The following is a 15,263-nucleotide window of genomic DNA, read 5'->3' on the forward strand; positions in this document are numbered from 1 at the left end:
GTGAGTGGGTGAATAGGTGAGTAGCTGGGTGGGTGAGTAGATTAGTGAATTATTGGGTGAGTGGGTGAGTGAGTGGGCTAATGGGTAGGTGGGTGCATGGGTGGGTGAGTGAATAGGTGAGTGGGTGGGTGAGTGAATAGGTGAGTGGGTGGATGGGTGGGTGCATGAGTTAGTGGGTGGGTGAATGAGTTAGTAGGTGGGTGAATGAGTTAGTGGGTCAGTGAATGGGTGAGTGGGTGGGTTGGTGAGTATGTGGATTGGTAAGTAAATGGGTGAGTGTATGGGCGGGTGAATGGGTGGGTTGGTGGGTGAATGGGTGAGTGCGTGAGTTGGTGAGTGGGTGGGTGGATGGGCGGGTGAATGGGTGGGTTGGTGAGGGGGTGGATGGGTGAGTGAATGCATAAGTGTATGGGTGAGTGGGTGTTTGCATTGCTGAGTGGCAACCCTAACCGACCCACTTTTTCCGACAGACCAAGCCCAGACCTATTTCACAGTCAGCACTCCTCGGTCTATTCTCAATACTGTAGAGCAGCGGTCCCCACCATTTTCAGCACCGTAACCGGTTTCGTGGAAGTCAATTTATTTCATGGACTGGGGGGGGAGGTTCATCATTGGGTTTTTCCCTCTTTTCAAAGAAGCTCTCTGGCAACGTTTGTTTTTACTCATGTTGGCTACTAGGAGTTAGAGCTTGTGGGGGAAAGAGGCGCGGACGGAAGTGGTCAATAATAAAACAATGGGGGCGGGCCACGTGCGGACTCACCACTCACCTCCTGCTGCTGTGCGGCCCGGGGGTTGGAGACCGCTGCTGTAGAGCACACTATTGTAATAAAGGTCGTTGAGGTGACTTCTGGAATCCGGTCTTTTATTCACTTTTCAGTACAGCTCTCCTTCACGCTGCTGACAGGCAGCGTGAGAGGGATAGAGAGAGAGAGAGACGCGCTGCCACGTGGCAACTTGGAGCCCCGCTCCCGCGTGGCCTCCTCCTCCGTTCGTTCCAGTTCTGACCCCGTGTCGTTCGTCTCCACCCCTATTTAATACCCGGGTCACGTGGTACGTTTCCACCAATCCTGGTTAGCCTCCATGGAATATTCCAGACTCCCTGGTAGGCTCCCAGGACCACGCCCCTGAGTCATCTCCCCATTGGCTGTGGCCAAAGCCAGCAGAACCAATCCTCTACTTACAGCTGTCACCTATCCATTACGTCAGGGCCACGCCCCTAGGCTTCCCCCCATTGGCTATAGACCAGGACCGGCAGAGCCAATCATCATGACGAGTTGTGATACGTCAGTGAGCCCGATATATCTTCACATTACATTATTGTAATAAAGTTCAACACAAAACCGGTACCAGATGCGAGTACAGGAGGTATCTAATTTACAACGTTCACACAGGGATTTACGACGTAACATAATAACTTTCGTTCATCACTAAGTGGTGGCCATGTCACCACGGCGCTTGTACCAGGCTAGGTGCACTTTGAGACCATGAGAAGTGTCAAAGGCCCACTGGCAGGAGGTCACGGAACAGACCAAAGTGCCATGGGTTGACTGAGTGAGATGACTGGAAGATGCATCACCTGTGCTCCCCACTGTGCTAACTATCTGCGTTTTAGCCACCCGGTGCTCTGCTCATTGTTGTGAGCATTGCTCCTCTGCCCTCCGCTGCTGCTTCCTAATTTCACTGAGGATTGCTCCACTAAACAAGATAGTCCCGTGGTTCAATTTGCAAGTGCGAGTTCGCGTTTTAAGTCGATGTAAAACAATGCGTAGTTCATGGAAGCTGGTTCGTAAGGGTGGGCGTTCGTAAGTGCGGGTGTGTGTGCGTAAGTGCGAGGACTGTCTGTACCTTGAAGATGGAGTCTCCGTCCGGGATCGCCGACGTGGGGTGCCACGGGATCCGCACGCTGGTCCGCTCCGCGTCTCCCCAGCTCAGGCCGTAGCTGCCGCTGTCCGCGAGGCTGCTTAGCCAATCCCAGAGCAACGTTTTCCCTCCAGCGGCCATCTCGGTGGGTACAAAGACAAAGATCCCCCCCCCCCCCCGTGTAGCCTTTAATAGACTGTCTTAACAGTACTCACATTGTAAATTGTTGTGGTTTCACGCTTCAACACACCGGTGGGCTAAAGCAGTGAACTAATTGTCTTTTGTCAACGTGACACTTTTTTACTGATTGGCCGTGTCGGGTGGTGGAGGGTTACGACACATTTATAAATAACGCGATCTAAACCCAAAAACGTTGATTATGGACTTTAATAGACTGTCGGGGCAAGTGTGTTGTGAAAGCAACACCGTCCAAAGCAGGATGTGGGACCTGGGGCAAATCACACTGTGTGGGCCTTGAACACTGAAAACTATTAACTAAAAACTAGAGAAAAAAAATTTCATGGGCAAGACCACCTCAGCTGTATTTAACTCAGCTCACTTGCTTTCTCTAATCAAGGACATCTCATTGTCTCCAGATTATTTACTTGTCAGTTTCGATTTAGTCTCCCTGTTCACCATGGTACCTGTACCTGATACCATTGCAATCATTGAAGACTTGGTCCAACAGGGACTGAATCCAGATGTACCAACTTTGGTAAGGCACTGCCTTACCAACACTTACTTCACCTGGAATGGTACATTCTACAAAAAAATGCGGGTACCCCAATGGGTTCTCCCTTATCGCCAGAGGTAGCGAATGTTTTCATGGAGAAATTTGAGACAGATGCCATCCAGACATCAACCCTATGCCCATCCTTGTGGAAGAGATACGTGGATGACACGTTCGTCATTTGGCCACGTGGCCTGCCAGCACTGAACCAATTCCATACACCCATCCATCAAATTCACCATGGAAGTGGAAAAGGATGGCAAGCTGCCATTCCTGGATGTTTTGATCGAGAAGAGACCTGATGGCTCTGTCTAAAGGAAAGCCACCCACACGGATGCCTATCTAAAGCCTGACTCCCACCACCATCCAGCCCAGAAGAATTCCCTCATCAAAACATTACACCATAGGGCCCGTTACATCTCCGACCAGTATCACATAGCCAGTGAGCTGCAGCACGTACACCAAGCCCTCAGGATGAACGGATACTCGGACCGTACAATCCACAAAGCTGTCTCCCCAGCCATGGGGAGACAACCAACTGAGGATCCAACCAATACCATCATTTTGCCATACATAGCAGGGGTTACCAAAAATATTTCCAAAATCTTAAACAAACACAAGATCCAGATTCGTTTCAACACAGTACACAAAATCCGTGATTTGATCCCATCTGTAAAGGATGTGATTCCTGATATGTAATACCCTGGTGTTTATAAACTGAGTTGTGGCTGCGGCAGCAGTTAAATTGGGGAAACGAAACGACATGTCTCACACCGCATTCGCGAACACAAGGCAGATCTGAAACACGGTAGGACCAATACCTCTGCCATTGCTGATCTTTGTTGTAAAGCTGTGGGCTCACACGAAATTTACTTTTCCAAGACGAAGGTACTCTGCAAACCCACCGGCTATTATCAGAGATTTGTTCATGAAGCCATCCAGATATATAAACACAGACACGACTTCAACCGAGAAGATGGGTACAAACTAAGCAATCATTGGAAGGACGTTGTTAACCAGGTAAAGTCTTAACTGACTGTGATGTTTCCATCCTACCTACCTATGTCAGCTGTTATTTCCAATTCTCTCTCTGTGCATCTCTCTCCAATCTCTAATCCAGTGACCCGGGTGCTGCCGCGAGGTCCACTTTCTGCCCCCCCCCCTTCTCTCCCCCCCCCCCTACTGTCGAGGCCTACTATATAACCTCGTGCCACGGCAGATCTCTCGCCTACTTCAGCAGTTTTTTCTTGCTGTGGTTGTCCCACCTGATGACAATTGTTGTGTTGCAATTGAAACGTCGTGATCTATTACTTTTCTACCTACGTGACTTTACCGAAAGAACCAAAAGATGTTTATTTTGGTTTAACACGTAGGCTTTCGCGACCAATATTATTCATAATCAACGTTTTTGGGTTTAGATCGCGTTATTTATAAATGTGTCGTAACCCTCCACCACCCGACACGGCCAATCAGTAAAAAAGTGTCACGTTGACAAAAGACAAATAGTTCACTGCTTTAGCCCACCGGTGTGTTGAAGCGTGAAACCACAACATTTACAATTTGAGTATGACGTTTCGCTGGTAATTGCATCCAGCACCATCGGGCAATTTTACCACGTAAGACCCATGGAGCTATATAGTTATTTTTCAGAAGTGACCTGGCCACAAGCAAAAGCTCAACGAAGTGGCTTATCGTGTAGAAATGTATAGCAGCAGCCAAATACTCTAAACACGTGTTGTTGTTTATAAAAGGAGGGAAAACCCGGAGGACAACAAAAAAAGTGAAGAACGCATATTCTACATACGTACAATTCATACAATTAAAACGCAACTGTAAAACGCAACCAAGCAATCAGTGATACAAATTACAGTGCCGAGAAAAAGTTTGTGAACCCCAATCATAATTATGGAACTTCCATAGTTTTAATATAAAAGTGTTCTTGAATCAAAACCGGCCTTTTATTAAATATCCAAGAGGGTTTATATTAACCAATTCCATGTATTTTGAAACAGAATAACGTATGAATTAAACAATGAGTAATGAAGGTTCAGGGTATGTGAAAAAGTAAGTGAACCCCTGGTTGCATTAGCTCAATTAAGGGGATAATTAGTATTAGGTGTTTAAACATTTAGATAGATCTTCAGTGGTGAGTTTGGTAGGTCCGACCCGATATAAATATCAGAAATATAGGTTTGTTGGGTTAGATCGTGTGAATATAAATGTATAATTAAACCTGCCACCACCCTACACAGCCAATGGGTAAGGTTTGTTACATAAACAGAACATGCCAATTCGTCACTAGTACAGCACACCAGTTGTGTTGGAGAGCAAAGCCACATTTACAATCAGAGTACGACGTTTCGCCAGTAATTACAACTAGCTTCATCAGGCGACAGCCAGATTTGTGGAGAAATCATCCTGTTTCGTTCCTTATATAGAGGCGTAGATGTGATGACGTCACTTGTGAGCCCTTCTTGTGCGAAGGGGCGGATTAATTAATGCATATAAATTAGAATGGGTATCCATTGAGGGTTGGGCTATTCATATGGTAATCAACGCACCCCCTGTCGTTTACGTGCAATAAAATAGTGGTACCTGTTATTTACGTGTACAGGTAATCCCCATTGATGTATGGTGACCTGTATAGGCATACATTTAAACCATGTGTAGCGGGTTAAATTCAGGCGCACACTGGACTTTGGAGGCAGCACTATTTATTAGCTAACACAACAGGTAACACTTAACATCACGACTTAAGGGGGTAGCCACCGTCCCTAATTTAACTACATCACTGGACCAGGACAGCCCAACACGCTGCCTGGTCCACTGGCGGAGACCGGAGAGCTTCATCCCAGAGTTGACCCAGCAGCAGAACAGCACAGACCAGCGCAGCTCTCCGTCCACGCCCCGCTCATAACCACTCCGGCGTGGCCGGCTCCGTCCTAGGCCACGCCCCCCTTCCCGATCCTTCGAGAAGGCCCGAACCCCAACCAGGTGACCTCCCTGGGGCCCCTACCCCCCCCCCCCCCTTTATCCGGTCACGTGTCCTGTTGGGTTCACGCAGAGTGTCACGGCCCGACACGACCCCCGTGGCACCCGCCTACAGCCCCCATACCGAACCAGCACAGTCGTGTCGTTCTACTACACTACACAGGTATTATTTGATGATTCACTTCCAAGCAGCACTAAGTCTGTAGCTATCCGAATGGTTAAAATATGTTTTATTTATCTCAATTTCGATAGATTCTCTAATTAGTCTCGGCTAGTAGTAACTAGTTTTCACAGAACTTCAACATTATTAAAATCAATGGAATGTCCTTGTTGGCACACGTGTTCTGCCATTGACGACAGTGCTGTTTACTTGACAAACCTTACTAATTGGCTGTGTCGGGCGGTGGCAGGTTTAACGACACATTTAAATTTACACGATATAACCCAAAAAACCTATTATGGATGATATTGGTCGCGAAAGCCTAAATGTTATACCAAAGATCAGAAACTTGATGAGTTTGGTCTTCTCCATACAAGTGTATGGAAACAAGCCATGCCATGATCAAAATACATGTTTGAGAACCTCGTAAAAATAGCTCCACCAATGCGCTGTCAGACAGATAGTCTACAAATGGAGAAAGTTCAAGACCACAGTCACTCTGCCCAGGAGCGATCATCCTTACAAAATCTCTCCAACAAAGCAGAAGATCATCAAGGAAGTCACAAAGAACCCCAAAATAAACATCCAAGGATCTGCAGGTCACTCTCACCTTGGCTAATGTAAGTGTTCATAACTCAAATATTAGAAAAAGAATGAACAACAAAGGTGTTCATGGAAGGATAGCAAGGAGAATACCACTGCTCTCTAAAAAATAACATTTCTGCCCGTCTGACGTTTTCCAAAGAGCACTCAAGATGATCCACAAGAATTCTGGAACAAAGTTATCTGGGCAGACAAGTCAAAGGTAGAAAATGTTGGTCTCAGTGAGAAACGTAATGTTTGGCAAAAAGCAAACACTGCTTTCGAACAAAAGAACCTCATCCAAAACGTCAAGCACGGTGGTGGGAAAGTGGTGATGGTCTGGGACTGTCTTCTTGTTTTTTTTTTTTTTTTTTTTTTTTTTTTTTTGTTTTTTTTTTTTTTTTTCTTGGTTTTTTTTTTTTTTTTTTTTCTTGGTTCTTTCGGTAAAGTCACGTAGAATTGAAATAATTAAAAAATAAAAATAAAACATTATAAAATAATTCTCACGACGTTTCGGCCACAACGCAAGCAGCCGTCCTCAGGTGGAGAACAAGTCTGTCGAGAAGACAGAGTCTAAATGGCACAGCCCAGGCTTGGAGCGACTATTTAAGCTGGGATGGAGGGGGGAAGAGCGCCTTGACAAAATAATTTGCATATCAAGAGGAATTTAGCATATTTATGGGAATGCAGATATGCGATTAGTACTACTTGAGAAATGCGTAGGAGGTTTGGCGGGGGGTTTAAAGTCATTATGCCCGTGCATTACTGCTTTTCTGCCTCAGAATCTGGACGGCTTGCCATCATTGACACACCCATGAATTCTGCATTGTATCAGAAGATTCTTGAGAAGAATGTCAAGTTATCTGTCCATGAGCTGAAGCTGAAATGAAAGTGGGTTTGCAGCAAGACAATGATTTAAGACGCATAAGCAGATATACAAAGCAATGGCTGCAGAAGAATACATTCCGCGATTTACAATGACCTCGTTAAAGTCCGGACCTTCAAATGTCACTGAGCTGAAGGCATTATGCAAGGATAAATGGGCGAAAATTCTTCAAATCCGATGTGAGAGTGAATGGATTTTGTATAATCTTCCCCTGTTCTACAGAGTGAGAGGAGGTTGTATGATCGTGTCCAATTCTACTGAGTGAATGAGTGGAGATTGTATGATCTCCCCCTGTCCTACAGAGTGAGTGGCGTTAGTATGATCTCCCAATGTCCTACAGAGAGTGGCTGAGTGATTATAGTTTGTATAATCTCTCCCTGCTATGCAAGGTGAGTGGAGTTTGTATGTTAGGGGCCGTCCATAAATTACGTCACACACCTGGGGGGGGGGGGGTTGAGAAATGTGACGTCACATCAAAATGCGCAACTTTTAATAAATATAGACAACACGTTCTACTTAATTAAATAGACTTTGTAATAAATGTTTTCTCCTACAACATCGGAGCGCAGCGCCACATTAAATACGTACTACAATGACAATAGTTTAAAGCGATTTGAAGCATGTTTTATATTTTTGGGAGGGGGGGGCAGAGCTTTGTGACGTCATATTTAAAGGGGGGGTCTGTCTTTTGTGACGCCGTGTGACGAAGGGGGGGGGGGGTCAAAAATCGTCCAAAATCGCGTGACGTCATTTATGGACGGCCCCTTATCCCCCTGTCCTGCAGAGTGAGTGAGTGGAGTTTCTATGATCTCTTCATGTTCTACAGAGTGAATGGAGTTTGTATGATTTCACCCAGTACTACAGTGACCCTAATTCCTCCCTCTCCTCACGTGACCCAGACTCCGCCCCCCTCAATCCTTGCTCGCATTACATTTGTATGATCTCCCCATCCTACAGAGTGAGTGGTGTTTGTAAGATCTCCCCCTGTTCTACAGATTGAGTGGTTGTATGATCTCCCTGTCCTACAAATTGAGTGGTGTTTGTATGATCTCCCCCTGTCCTACAGATTGAGTGGTGTGTGTGTGATCTCCCCATTGTCTACAGATTGAGTGGAGTTTGTTAAATCTCCCCCTGTCCTACAGAGTGAATGGTGTTTGTATGATCTCCCCGTTCTACAGATTGAGTGGTGTTTGTGTGATCTCCCCATTGTCTAGAGATTGAGTGGTGTTGTATGATCTCTCCCTGTCCTACAGATTGAGTGGATTTTGTATGATCTCCCCGTCCTACAGAGTGAGTGAGTGGTGTTTGTATGATCTCCCTGTCCTACTGATTGAATGGTTGTATGATCTCCCCCTGTCCTACAGATTGAGTGGTGTTTGTGTGATCTCCCCCTGTTCTACAATGAGTGCTGTTTGTATAATCTCCCCCTGTTCTACAGATTGAGTGGTGTTGGTATGATCTCCCCATCCTACAGAGTGAGTGAGTTGTGTTTGTATGATCTCCCTGTCCTACAGATTAAGTTGTGTTTGTATGATCTCGGTCTGTGGGAGATTCAGTTTGCCACATACCCCCCACCCCCCCCCCTCCCGCACCCACCTGCCCCCTTCCACCGCCCTCGCGATGGCATTTACCAGGGCGGCGGGTGGGTGGTCTGTCTGGTTCGTGGATGGATTCCACAGGGCGGGAGGAATGTGGTAAGGCCACAAATAGCATGTGGCCTTATTTATTAATATTATTATTATTGTAGCGTGTGTGCGGAGACACGGCCAGGATGTTTGAGGGTTTACTGGAACGTGCTCAGAGAATTAATTAAATATGAGTGCTGGGTATGGCACGACGAATGGGATAGGGTCTTTTGGGGTGAGGGGGGTACCCCAACAGATACAGACTGGCTGGAAAGAGGAAATGAGGAGAGAGGGTCTTTAAAAAAATACGATGCAACTACAAGTTTTATTTTACCAAGTCAAAGGTCCCACTGAGCTGGTATATAGCTCAACGGAAGGGGCTTATAGCATCATCATCATCAGGTGTGGGAATTCAGAGCAGCCACCAAATACTCGAGACTCACCACGCAGAGGTCTATGGACTCTTCACACAGAGACCCATACATGATTCGCACAGAAATCCAAAGACTCACCACACAGAGGCCCACAGTCTCCTAACACAGAGGCTAATAATTATACAGAGTGAATGAGTGGAGTTTGTATGATCTCCCCCTGTCCTACAGAGTGAGTGGAGTTAGTATGATCTCCCACTGTTCTACAGAGAGTGGCTGAGTGATTAGAGTTTGTATGATCTCTCCCTGTTATGCAAGGTGAGTGGAGTTTGTATGTTAGGGGCCGTCCATAAATGACGTCACGCACCTGGGGGGGGGGGGTCAGACATTTGTGACGATGTGTGATGAGGAGGGGGGGTGATAAATGTGACGTCACATCAAAATGCGCAACTTTAAATAAATATAAACACGTTCTACTTAATTAAATAGACTTTTTAATAAATGTCTTCTCCTGCAACATCAGAGTGCAGCGCCACATTAAATACGCACTACAATGACAATAGTTTAAAGCGATTTGAAGCATGTTTTATTTTTGGGGAGGGTGGCAGAGCTTTGTGACGTCATATTTAAGGGGGGGTCTGACTTTTTGTGACGCCGTGTGACGAACGGGGAGGGGATCAAAAATCGTCCAAAATCGCGTGACGTCATTTATGGACGGCCCCTTATCCCCCTGTCCTGGAGAGTGAGTGAGTGGAGTTTCTATGATCTCCCCATGTTCTACAGAGTGAGTGGAGTTTGTATGATTTCACCCAGTACTACAGATTGAGTGGTGTTTGTATGATCTCCCCCTGTCCTACAGATTGAGTGGTGTTTGTATGATCTACTCGTCCTACAAATTGAGTGGAGTTTGTATGATCTCCGCCTGTTCTACATTGTGGTGTTTGTATTATCTCCCCCTGTTCTACAGAGTGAGTGGTGTTTATATGATCTCCCCCTGTCCTACAGATTTAGTGGTGTTTGTATGATCTCCCCCTGTTCTACAGAGTGGTGATTGTATGATCTCCCCGTCCTACAGAGTGAGTGGTGTTTGTATGATCTCCCCCTGTTCTACAGAGTGAGTGGTGTTTGTATGATCTCCCCCTGTCCTACAGATTGAGTGGTGTTTGTATGATCTCCCCATCCTACAGAGTGAGTGAGTGGTGTTTGTATGATCTCCATCTGTGCGAGGTTCAGTTTGCCCCCCCCCCACCCCCCTCCCGCACCCACCTGCCCCCTTCCACCGCCCTCGCGATGGTATTTACCAGGGCGGCGGGTGGGTGGTCTGTCTGGTTCGTGGACGGATTCCACAGGGCGCGAGGAATGTGGTAAGGCCACAAATAGCATGTGGCCTTATTTATTAATATTATTATTATTGTAGCGTGTGTGCGGAGACACGGCCAGGATGTTTGGGGGTTTACTGGACCGTGCCCAGAGAATTAATTAAATAAGGGTGCTGTGTATGGCACGACGAATGGGATAGGGGCTTTTGGGGTGAGGGGGGGGGTACCCCAACAGATACAGACTGGCTGGAAAGAGGAAATGAGGAGAGAGGGTCTTAAAAAAAAAAACATTGCAACTACAAGTTTTATTTTACCAAGTGCAAGGTCCCACTGAGCTGGTATATAGCTCAACGGAAGGGGCTTATACCATCATCATCATCAGGTGTGGAAATTCAGAGCAGCCACCAAATACTCGAGACTCACCACGCAGACATCCATAGACTCACCACGCAGAGATTTATAGACACACGACGCAAATATATATGGACTCTTCACACAGAGACCCATAAATGAATCGCACAGAAATCCAAAGACTCACCACACAGAGTCCCACAGACTCCTAACACGGAGGCTAATCACGAGTAACTGTACAGGAGCCAAATTCTATAAACGCGTGATGTCGATTGGAAATGTGGAGGGGAATACCAGAAAAACCGGAGAAAAACCCACGCGACCACCAGGGCAAGAGAGAGAGAGAGAACATGCAAACTACAAATATACGGCGGGCTTCGTCAGTGAGATCACATCTCGCCATCAGAGCGAGACAATTTCCACGAGATAAGCCACTTCCTGGAGAGATCGTTTGTTGCCAAGTCGCTTCTGAAAGAGAAGCCGGTAGCTCAGTGGACTCTTTACCTGGTAAAATATAAAGTTTATACCTCTTGGTTCTTTCGGTAAAGTCACGTAGGTAAAGAAAATAATAGATAAAAAATAAAATAAAAGATAAAAATTAATACAATTGTGATTTTATTTATTTAAATTTTTTATCTTTTAGATACAAATAATCAAAATTGTGATTCAATTTTATTTATTAGATTTTTTGTATCTTTTAGATACAAATAAATAAAATTGTGATTTTATTTTATTTATATTAAATTTTTATCTTTTAGATACAAATAAATAAAATTGTGATTTTATTTATTTAAATTTTTTTTCTTTTAGATACAAATAAATACAATTGTGATGTTATTTTTTATCGTTTATTTTATTTTTATTTATTATTTTATTTACCTACGTGACTTCACCGAAAGAAGCAAGAGTCACGAAAACTTCTGATCTAGAATAAATAGTTTAGTTAAATCTTGTTTCTGATTGACTTTCCCTTCTTATACTTTGCACTCCGATCGTGTCTATGTGTAATGTGTTTATTGTCGTAACGTTCTGACACTGTGTGCTCCGACTGGACATCTGAGAAAAAATTAGATTCAAAGCTCATCGGCTCCCTCCTGCTGTATAAATACAGCTTCTGACAAACATTCACGGCAAGCGTGCTAATCATACCTTCGACGCTGCATCAGTTATCTCTCTCGAGATACAGACCGGAGAAAATAACACAGATTAGTCTCCACTATTTAGTTCTTTCGGTAAAGTCACGTCGGGAAAGAAGTAAAACTTCTAATCAAGAGTCGTCTCTGATCGGTCTCTAGCCAACAATGGACAGATGGACCGGTCTCTGATAAGAGTCTCTAGACAACAACAACAACAACCACGATAATAGAAACACGGTCAGATCAGCCCACGTTACCACAATGACGCCGCATGCAATGCTCCCATATCCACACAGGCGCACACTCAGTGTGGACGCGAATTACCTTGGAGGTCGGATGGAACCCCGAGGCTTGAAGACGTGTCAGGTGTAAGTGTCACGTGACTATACCCGCCACTCCACACCGCCCACATCCCCGCGTCACTGCAATAGGCGTGTGACGTCAAGCCAATCAGATTTCCCGGCGACAGACAGGCGGCATTACCGTCCACTTTTATATAAACACACTCACACAACGACTAGCTCCACCTACTACTAGACAGACACACCCACACAACGACTAGCTCCGCCTACCACTAGACAGACACACCCACACAACGACTAGCTCCACCCACTACTAGACAGACACACCCACACAACAACTAGCTCCACCTACTACTAGACAGACACACCCACACAACAACTAGCTCCACCTACTACTAGACAGACACACCCACACAACGACTAGCTCCACCTACTACTAGACAGACACACCCACACAACGACTAGCTCCGCCTACCACTAGACAGACACACCCACACAACAACTAGCTCCACCTACTACTAGACAGACACACCCACACAACAACTAGCTCCACCTACTACTAGACAGACACACCCACACAACGACTCGCTCCACCTACTACTAGACAGACACATCCACACAACGACTAGCTCCACCCACTACTAGACAGACACACCCACACAACGACTCGCTCCACCTACTACTAGACAGACACACCCACACAACGACTAGCTCCGCCTACTACTAGACAGACACACCCACACAACGACTAGCTCCACCTACTACTAGACAGACACACCCACACAACGACTAGCTCCACCTACTACTAGACAGACACATCCACACAACGACTAGCTCCACCCACTACTAGACAGACACACCCACACAACGACTCGCTCCACCTACTACTAGACAGACACACCCACACAATGACTAGCTCCGCCTACTACTAGACAGACACACCCACACAACGACTAGCTCCACCTACTACTAGACAGACACACCCACACAACTACTAGCTCCACCTACTACTAGACAGACACACCCACACAACGACTAGCTCCACCCACTACTAGACAGACACACCCACACAACGACTAGCAACACCTACTACTAGACAGACACACCCACACAACGACTAGCTCCGCCTACTACTAGACAGACACACCCACACAACGACTAGCTCCACCTACTACTAGACAGACACACCCACACAACTACTAGCTCCACCTACTACTAGACAGACACACCCACACAACGACTAGCTCCACCTACTACTAGACAGACACACCCACACAACGACTAGCAACACCTACTACTGGACAGACACACCCACACAACGACTAGCTCCACCTACCACTAGACAGACACACCCACACAACGACTAGCTCCACCTACTACTAGACAGACACACCCACACAACGACTAGCTCCACCTACTACTAGACAGACACACCCACACAACGACTAGCTCCACCTACTACTAGACAGACACACCCACACAACTACTAGCTCCACCTACTACTAGACAGACACACCCACACAACGACTAGCTCCACCTACTACTAGACAGACACACCCACACAACTACTAGCTCCACCCACTACTAGACAGACACATCCACACAACGACTAGCTCCACCTACTACTAGACAGACACACCCACACAACGACTAGCTCCACCTACTACTAGACAGACACACCCACACAACGACTAGCTCCACCTACTACTAGACAGACACACCCACACAACGACTAGCTCCACCTACTACTAGACAGACACACCCACACAACAACTAGCTCCACCTACTACTAGACAGACACACTCACACAACGACTAGCTCCACCTACTACTAGACAGACACACCCACACAACGACTAGCTCCACCTACTACTAGACAGACACACCCACACAACGACTAGCTCCACCTACTACTAGACAGACACACTCACACAACGACTAGCTCCACCTACTACTAGACAGACACACTCACACAACGACTAGCTCCACCTACTACTAGACAGACACACCCACACAACGACTAGCTCCACCTACTACTAGACAGACACACCCACACAACTACTAGCTCCACCCACTACTAGACAGACACATCCACACAACGACTAGCTCCACCTACTACTAGACAGACACACCCACACAACGACTAGCTCCACCTACTACTAGACAGACACACCCACACAACGACTAGCTCCGCCTACTACTAGACAGACACACCCACACAACGACTCGCTCCACCTACTACTAGACAGACACACCCACACAACGACTAGCTCCACCTACTACTAGACAGACACACCCACACAACGACTAGCTCCACCTACTACTAGACAGACACACCCACACAACGACTCGCTCCACCTACTACTAGACAGACACACCCACACAACGACTAGCTCCACCTACTACTAGACAGACACACCCACACAACGACTAGCTCCACCTACTACTAGACAGACACACCCACACAACGACTAGCTCCGCCTACTACTAGACAGACACACCCACACAACGACTCGCTCCACCTACTACTAGACAGACACACCCACACAACGACTAGCTCCACCTACTACTAGACAGACACACCCACACAACGACTAGCTCCACCTACTACTAGACAGACACACCCACACAACAACTAGCTCCACCTACTACTAGACAGACACACCCACACAACGACTAGCTCCACCTACTACTAGACAGACACACCCACACAACGACTAGCTCCACCTACTACTAGACAGACACACCCACACAACAACTAGCTCCACCTACTACTAGACAGACACACCCACACAACGACTAGCTCCGCCTACTACTAGACAGACAGACCCACACAACGACTAGCTCCGCCTACTACTAGACAGACACACCCACACAACGACTAGCTCCACCTACTACTAGACAGACACACCCACACAACGACTAGCTCCACCTACTACTAGACAGACACA

The 15,263-nt window shown here is 46.5% G+C and overlaps 1 protein-coding gene across 3 annotated transcripts in view; it reads right to left on the reverse strand.

The window, feature by feature from the left end:
• Window positions 1–15,263, reverse strand: part of LOC133360744 (serine-aspartate repeat-containing protein F-like) — a 79,967-nt gene that overhangs the window by 20,636 nt on the left and 44,068 nt on the right. Inside the window, exons 1-2 of one of the 3 annotated variants that reach the window (XM_061579579.1) lie at window positions 12,269–12,560; window positions 1,846–2,001 (exon numbers count right to left, since the gene is read on the reverse strand). In XM_061579579.1, the coding sequence (XP_061435563.1) occupies window positions 1,846–2,001 (156 nt within the window). In that variant the 5' untranslated portion in view covers window positions 12,269–12,560. Of the gene's footprint in view, window positions 1–1,845; window positions 2,002–12,268; window positions 12,561–15,263 lie in introns of those variants that run through there. The other 2 variants (XM_061579578.1, XM_061579577.1) reach the window with 2 other exon arrangements.

This window comes from Lethenteron reissneri, chromosome 69 (genome assembly GCF_015708825.2).
Source record: "Lethenteron reissneri isolate LAM-NWPU_2019-01 chromosome 69, ASM1570882v1, whole genome shotgun sequence".
NCBI lineage: Eukaryota > Metazoa > Chordata > Hyperoartia > Petromyzontiformes > Petromyzontidae > Lethenteron > Lethenteron reissneri.